The 8,698-nt window shown below is 34.9% G+C and overlaps 1 protein-coding gene across 1 annotated transcript; it reads left to right on the forward strand.

Moving 5' to 3' along the window:
• The first annotated feature begins 1,877 nt into the window (after positions 1 to 1,877).
• On the forward strand, positions 1,878 to 7,959 carry LOC137396695 (putative ascorbate peroxidase). The gene is made up of 11 exons (XM_068083012.1): positions 1,878 to 1,979; positions 2,103 to 2,161; positions 2,299 to 2,423; positions 2,653 to 2,735; positions 3,115 to 3,217; positions 4,888 to 5,010; positions 5,310 to 5,401; positions 6,447 to 6,522; positions 6,890 to 7,028; positions 7,244 to 7,385; positions 7,564 to 7,959. The coding sequence occupies exons 1-11, from the start codon at positions 1,968 to 1,970 to the stop codon at positions 7,642 to 7,644; spliced, it is 1,035 nt and encodes a 344-aa protein (XP_067939113.1). The 5' UTR covers positions 1,878 to 1,967; the 3' UTR covers positions 7,645 to 7,959.
• The last annotated feature ends 739 nt before the right edge of the window (positions 7,960 to 8,698 follow it).

An 8,698-nucleotide genomic window follows, 5' to 3' on the forward strand; every position in this document is an offset into this window, starting at 1 on the left:
ACAGCATTACAATGTTATCCAAGGGGCACAAAACATGCTTAGCTCACCAGCCTTCGCATAGGACCACTCATAGCTTTATCCAGAAACATGGCAAAGTGTGCTGAGCACCCCAGCGTCTTCGCATAGGACCACTCATAGCTTTATCCAGAAGCATGGCAAAATGTGCTAAGCACCCCAGCGTCTTTGCATTGGACCACCCGCAGTTTTATCGAGGAACATGGCAAAGTGTGTTGAGCACCCCAGCGTCTTTGCAGAGGACTACCCACAGTTTTATCCAAGTGCACAGGAGAACGCCCCGAGCCCACCAGGACCTTTGCTTTGAACCGCCATAAGTTTCATACTTGCAATGCTTTTATTACAGAGGCCAAAACCATGTCCTGTCGGTGGTTGATATGATTATGACATGTATGAGTGGCTATAACAAGATTTGAGAAAGAGTGTAAAAAAGTATTTTCCCATGGAAAATGAATCCTACAGTCTGGCTTGGAGAAATTGGTACTGTGCAGTCGACTGTCTAGTAGATGCTGCAACATTTTTGATAAAATATTCTGGTTTCAAGCTAATCGTAACATAAATAACAAAAATATTTTCATGAATTTGATGAACCATAACTGACTTTTGAGTGATGAGCTATTTTCGATTTCATGGTACAAATATTTTCCTCAAATTTTACACGCATGGTTGATAAATGCTTACTTCTGTTTGGTGGTTTTTTGCCATAGGAGTGCTCAACCACTTTAACATGTTTTGGAGCTGGTTTTAGTCTATTTTACTTGAAAACTTGAAAACAACAAAACAAATAAGTATATGAGTAGATCCCTGGTTTGAGTCACACATAAAACATTGGGGGTGTTAGGAAAAGCATCTAACTTGCCAAAAGCAATTGGTGACAATAGATCCGATACTAGCAGGAAGGCCATTTGAAGTGGCGACCACCAAAAGGAAAAGTCCAAAATTGACTACAACTAAAATATTTTCAATAATTTTATTGATAAGATTTTACAATTGTCCAAGAGTACTTAGTTTGAGAAGTGTGAAATCGAAAGTACATTGAGGTAGTAGCCAACTGCAGTAAAGTCCCAGTCAACTCCAGTTAGTTACCTGTCAGCGTACAGACTAATCGGCGTTGCTGGATTGGCAGAGAAAGTAGGTGATGTCTTTCCTTATACTACCAGTGGTTCATTGGTAATAGAATTCTAAGATATAGACCACGGCTGATTGAACTGCTCAATAAATATGGTAGTTTTGATTAAACAATTAGAAAAATATTTAGCTAACAGAGTTGGTACTTTGCTCAGCAGATGTATGCTTCAAAGTTATCAAATTTAGGCTTGGCAATTGAAAAGGTTTATACTCTAGTAGATAACTCAAGTAAGATTGGCTAAAGGTTACAAAGTACTTATAGAACAACCATGTTAGGTTCTATTACAACCGGTAAATAAAAATGTGATCTTTTTCAGCAACTTAAATGTAGATATGCAAACGTTTCAAAAAAGTGAAAAAGGCATTACCTTGAAGAATACTCAAGCGAGTTACAAGGCTAGAAACTGAGGTGAATAGTTCATATCAGACATTTATTTCATGCTTCTAAATATAATTACATTGTAGCAGATAAGATGCAAACTCAACTTCAGTTGTTGAAGTATTCTGGCGCAAGCAATAAAGTGAATAGCCTCAAGCCACTGCCTCGCCTCATAGCAGTCTGGTTTGGTTCATTAACCCATGACTGATCAGCTATACACTTAGCCAGCACATGTAGATTATAGTCTAATTTATGACTGAAGAAGATGATTAATAGCGCAATTACCCTAAAGCTTCAAAATCTCTGTTTCATATAAAAGGAAGATAACCGGGTTTATCATTCATATCATCTCAAGATCTGAGTGAATTAACAACCAGCTCTTAAAAGCACCGGTTTTTATAGGATCTCTCAGATAATCAGCTTACCACAGAATATCTGTCTCAGTATGAAGTCAAAGGTTAATACTTACCTCTATCTTTTCTCAGATTATATCAATGATAGAGTTTATAAACTATAGTTGTTTTATCTGTGATTTGTTTTATTCTCAACACACTTTTGAAAGCTATTATTCTTATTTTAGGTGATTATCGCTGCTGTTTTGGCATTCACAACACTGCTAGACTCTTATGATGCTGCATTGTAAGTGAAAAAAATTATTACATATATCACTAATAACAGGACTAATGTAAACTTCATTTTACCAGTTCTGTGTACTTTTACTTTCGTTTCTATAGTTTTTAATTAAAAAGTTCAAATTAAATTTTTTTATATTTTAGGACTTTTCCAATTAACTGTAATACCCGAGGAACAACAGGGCAGAGTTACAGATTACCAGGAGAAACGACAGAACAAGGTCGACAGCGAAGATTAGAAGAGAGATGCTATTGCAGACCTACTCTAGGTTAGTATTGCTTCAAGAGACTTTTCACAGCTAACTACAGTCAATTGTTTGGTTTAGTATGGTTTTGCTACCGTTGAAGTTGGTGATCATCCCACATGCAGATTGAAAATTAAAAAAACTTATATTATCTTCATATATTACTAAATTTTCTCATTTTTCTAATAAAAATCAAACATTTTTTTGATTACATCTATCAATTTGTGTTATAAAATATCTATTATTCTTTTAGTCCAATGCCAAACAGGATTTCAAAGGCCAGAAACAAGCATTTCTAGCATAAAAACATCACTGAAGAATTTTATAGAAGAGAGTGTAAGTATTTTTTTCTGCAGAGAGAAGTTATTTCTCTTTACTAATTTTCTTTAGCTTTACTTTCTAAGTAGTCAACAACAAAGATTTCATAGAGGCAACAATATTTATGCACCTTTCTCCTAATCGCAGAGTGTGTGAATAAATGAGGTACGACTTGTTATTAGAAACCAATTGAATTTGTCATTTATGTATCTTCCTCGAGAAATAAGTTTGAGCTTCATCCTAACAATATGCTATTAATATAAATTTATTGTCATATCATTTTTGTTTTAGCTATTTTATATAATGAAAAGTTTTAAAACTAAAAACAATGACTTGCCAATTAAAAGACAACTGCTCAAATCTCTGGCTTTATAATATCATCAACCATTTTTTACAGTTACCAACAAGACTTCCTGCCTCACTGAGACTTGTATTCCACAGCTGTGTAGGGTCTACGGGCTGTGATGGCTGCATCAATGGCAATGTGAATAATAACATTGGTGAGTTAGAGCGGTGAGGAACAGGGATCTTCCACCCTCCTATTTGAAGGATTTTAAAGTTTTTATTAAAATAATTAAATGGCTGCTTAATTAGCTAAAGTTTTAGTAAAAGAATTTTTAAAGTTCACCAAATTTAAAAGATTCAAACTGAAAATAATTAAATGTTTCTTTACAGTTAAAACCTCTAATAAAATGCGTTTGGCTACACTACACATTGCTAGTGGCATTATCTAACAATTTAGCAGTAAAAAAGAGTTTGCTAAAAGCTAAATGTCAATTTGTAACAATTGTTGTAAAATAATTAATATTCCCTAAGTATTGAGAAGATGACTCCAAACAAGTGAGTCTGATAAAAATGCAATTTTTAGGAACAAATATAGCTTATTAAAATTTTGCCAACAAATTAATCAGGTTTGTATGATTTATAACCCGCTAAAATTAACATAAACAATGAAATGGCGATAGAAGCCACAAGCTGGTACCCACTCGCTAAATATGACAAGTGTCAGTAGAACCTTCTATGTAGATTAACCAAATAGCTTTGGCTGAAATCCAAGGGTCTTGATAAACTTACCTAAGGACGCCTCTTGAAAAATGACTAATGGATGCATGAAAATTAGCTCTTGAGTTTTTTAGTAATACAGTGGTAATTTTATGGGTAGAGGGGAGTAATTTGTTATAGGGCCTGTTTATTAACTTTTCTTTAAACTGTAACTGTCACGTACAGCTTTTATTGTATTTACTAGGTAAATCAAACTCGCTGGTTCCAATTTTTACTCAAAATAAACATTGGTCCACTAGCTTTCAGAATAATGAAGGCCTTTCTACAGCATTTTAATATCAGTCTCGAAAACAACACGATTGGAATAACAAGCTCCGCCCATAAACACGTGATGTAACCTTGCTTTTTAGGAACGGAAGTTAGGGATGTTTAGTCCGATTTAGAATGATAGAGATGGGTGTCTTAAAACCCATTATTATCTAAATTCAGCCTTCAAAATAATCTCAGTCTTTTCTGAAAGGTAGATAAGCTATTTAACATTGCATATTTAAAAAGGAGCTCGAAAAAGTCCAATAACAACGCTAGCTTGTAAATAAAATCGCGCCTTTCTTAGCTCATTTTCCTCGTCGTTCAGCCCATTAAACATCATGTAACAAGCTGCGAGCAATTTTAAATAGTTTATCTACCTTTCATAAAAGACAGATTATTTTACAGGCTGAATTTAGATAATAATGGGTTTTAAGACACCCATCTCTATTATTCTAAATCGGACTAAACATCCCTACCTTCCGTTCCTAAAAAAGCTAGGCTACGTCACATATTTATAGACGAAGCTTGTTATGCCGATTGTGTCGTTTTCGAGACAGATATTGAAACGCTTTAAAAAAGCCTTCATGACTTTTAAGGTTAGTGGACCAATCTTTATTTTGAGTATAAAATCGGAATCATCGTGTCTGATTTACATAGAAAATACGATAAAAGTTGTACGCGACAGTTATGGTGTAATGCTGTTTTTCTTTTTCTCAACCTGTGGCCACTTCACAGCTCAAAGACTTTTCAATTTAAAAAGATTAAGGACCTCCTACTTTTGGAATTGACGCACTTTTAGTTAATCTTGAGATGGATAATCTTTTACTGCCTTACAGAAGTTTCTGGAATCTATCTCTAGGTTTAATGGCTGTGTATGATGATGCAATCGATTTATGGATGAGCCTTGGCCAGCCAATAGGATTTGCCGACTTCATCGTTCTTCTGGGAACAGTCGCAGTTGAAACAGGGATGGCTCAAGAAGGTAAAGTAGTATAAAAAACTATATAGTCATGAGCTACTATCGCACCAAATATAGACCTAAAGACTATATAAGGTTTAGTACAACTAGAAGTAAGCTCTCGCTGATTGGTGGTTGACCTGAAGAAATTTTTAGAATGTATAGTTCACACACAGCTAGAAGCTATGTCGCAATAGATAAAATCTGGGTTGCAATACTCCATCTTTGTAAAATGAGCATATTTTAAGCAGGACATCTTTTCGATCTCGCCATGTTTCTGGTAATCTAGTTTTCTTACTTGACCATTTTGTTTTCTCTAATAGGCGGACCTGGTAAAAGAACCCTTCCCTTTAGAACTGGTCGAAAAAGCTGTCGAAACCCACAGAACTACAATTTTATGCATTCATTCCCTCAGGTTGGTTGTTGGGGGCATTGTTCACTGGGCTTTTGCGTGACAGTATACCACATGTATATGTTCATAATAGCTGTAACTCTATTATCTTTTAATTTTTTATACAAAATAGCACTAGCTTTTTGACACTGTCATTTATGCAAGTTTATAGGAAACAGAAATCTAAAACGTTTGCTTAATAATATTTTATTCAAGCGTAGCAGTGGCTAAATAGTACAGAAGTATGCAAAATTGCAGTAACCTCTAGGTCGGCTGTTGATTGAAAGATCTTCTTATCCCAGCTTAGCTCTAAATGTGTAAATCTATACATCATTTAAAGTTTACATATTTCTTTTCCATCTGATTAAATAAAAATATTTTTTTCTTTGACTATCAAGAGTAAAAAGCTAAACTACGCTGTAATCCCAAAACTCAGAGTAAGCTTGTCAATCATCGACATCCCCACAAAATCTGTCGTTGTACAACAAATTAAATGGTACATAGCATATATTTTATTGTTTAGGAGCTCGCCATATTTTTTGCAAACTACTGTATGTTGAAAGGTCAGTCTTTGTATGTGCATGTGTATGTGTAAAGGTTTTGTGCGCTGCTCTTTACTACTCCACCAATGCAAGATTCAGTACAAAAAGTATATACATATATTTCTGCTTTGTTCATAAGTAGTTACAGTCAAAAGCATGCAACAAGCAATAAAAAAGGCGCAGAGCAGCTCTGCTCTCCAATCGTGATGTGGTCTCTTATATAGTAGGAGGCTCCGCTTTCCTGTTCCACTTGACTTGGCTCGGCTAGACTCGGCTCGGCTTGGCTCGGCTCGGCTCGGCTCGGTCCTGACTGAGCTTGGCCTAGCATGACTTGAACATTCTATCAAACACGTTGATTTGCAACTGCAACAATTGATTAAGGTTTTAGCCTGTAGCCATTTATCACCTAACTAGGAAATAAGCTGCTGTGACTCAGGACTTTGGCAATAAAGCTTCGGCAAAACATTTTATCTATGCAAAAAAGGTTTCATAATATACGTGTACTAAAGCATCATATATTTTTTCAGGGCCAAGACACGAGATCTCTTGAATTTTTAATGACAGAGTTCGGTCTAACAAGGAGGCTTGCTATTGCTCTCATGGGTAAGTAGATATATGCTTTCTCCAAATACAATAACATAAAACTGTGGAATAAGTAACATTATTAGCTATTAAAAGTTTAGAACTAGATCTGGAATTATAGATTTTGATTCCCATAAAATAATTGCTATAACAATAAAATATATATTCTGAAGTATCTATCTGTGCTCACAAAACATTGCAAAACCTGATCTTTGAAATTGATTGCGCGCAAATGATGGAAAAGTCCAAAGTTCACCAAATATTCATTCGTAATCGTAAATTAATGTTCGAAGAGATAGGTTTTTTGGCAAAAGTCATTATAAGCAGTATTAGAAACATTCTCAGAATGAATCTGAACTAAGCTCATTGGCACTTTACAATGTTTTAGGTGCACACTCTCTGGGACGGTGCAGATCAGAGAATAGTGGATTTGTTGGTCCATGGGACAGAACCCCTGAAGTTCTTGACAATAATTACTACTTGAGCCTTGTGAATGCTGACTGGCAGCTTGGGGATTCTCCAAATGGGTGAGCAACTTGTTAATCATTATCATTAGCCAGTTTTTGTGAGCAAATCCTCAGCGCTTTACAAAAGTTTCCTTTCAATGCCACTGTCAACAACTACTCAACGAATTTGAAATTATAGTTTCTATTTTTTGCTACAAAAAATTTGTAGAAAAAGTTATTCAGCATAAGTCTGCTGCAAGGAAAAATTGAAAATATTATTTATATTACATTAACAGATTTACTCAATGGAATGCTGGTGGTGCAATGATGCTTCACGCTGACATGACACTCATCAGAGATTTGAACATAGCTAGCGGCGAAAGGCCAACTTGCACATCTGCAAGTAATTGTCCTTTAAATGGAGCAGATAACAACGAGGTAAGCATGAACAACCCTCAACTGCATGCTGGGTAATTAATTGTTCAACTTTTGCAAAATGCTAAAATCTTTTGCAAACATTGTTGAAAAATGGCAGCACCACAAGACATAAACAAACTTTTGTCGTTTTATATAGTAATCATGATTTATACTGTAACATATATTACTCTTCTTGTAGGTACAACGATATACTCAAAATCAGACTGAATGGGCTAACGACTTTGAAAAGGCATTTTTAAAGATGGTAGAACACAGATAGCTAGAATATACTTATTTATTCAGTAATCTGTAAAAAGTTATCCTGATGCTGATGGTATGGTTTCTTTTGGTATGGTATCTTTTCACGCCAAAGTATCTTGTTCAATGAATACTTTGAAGAAAAAACATAAAGGGACAAGTAATCTAGTGTTGGCTGGCCACACTTTTTGATTGTTCAAGCTTCTTTGCACATACTCTGTACAGCTACCTCTTTTTGATATATTGTTTGTTGTTGCCTCCGGCAGTGTGCACCAATCATTCAATAAAATTGTTTTTGTTGTTGTTTGAATTAAATATAGTTCTTTTTTCCTCTGAATTGTCATTTAAAAATCATATTCCACCCGGTACAGTATAGAATATGTTATTAGTGCTTGCTCCATCGCTTAGCTTCGGTGTATCTCAAGAGATATCCTACAGTTACCATTATGGCTAAAGTTGAGATAATGCATGAACGAAGAACAACATTAAAATGCTCATCAACTCAACTAAACCATTTACCTGAAAACACCTTGCACTAAACAACACCGACGATTTTTATCTCCTTCTGCTGATTCTGAGACTTTTCCCAACATTCTGAAAGAAGGTTCCGCAAGTTCCTTTCCTTTTATTAATTTAGTAAAATTAAAATTCGGCCTAAAGTTGCAATAAACTATCAACAAGGAACAGCGTTAAAAAGGTTATCACGTAAAATGTTCATCAATTTTATTAAATGATTTGGCAAAAAACTCTTCAAAACAAGCAATCAAAAACAGCATTCTGTTATTTATGCCGATTTTAAAACTTTGATCGTGCATTACAGCCACAGTAAAAAGTTTCCATAAGTTTATTCCATTTTATTGATTTGATGAAAAGTGTCAGACAAGGTTAGCATAGTTGGACTCAGAATGGTCAGATGCCAGACTCAGACATTACCTCATAGTTAAAGCAAATCTAAATTGGTTTTATTTTTAACAAAAAATGATAATACAATAATGGCTAAAATAGGAAGGATTTTATTCAGTGTTTCTCCTACATGCTTCAAAGGGTCGACTAATGAAAAGGTGATGGTCCTTTAA

Source organism: Watersipora subatra, chromosome 5 (genome assembly GCF_963576615.1).
Source record: "Watersipora subatra chromosome 5, tzWatSuba1.1, whole genome shotgun sequence".
Taxonomy (NCBI): Eukaryota; Metazoa; Bryozoa; class Gymnolaemata; order Cheilostomatida; family Watersiporidae; genus Watersipora; species Watersipora subatra.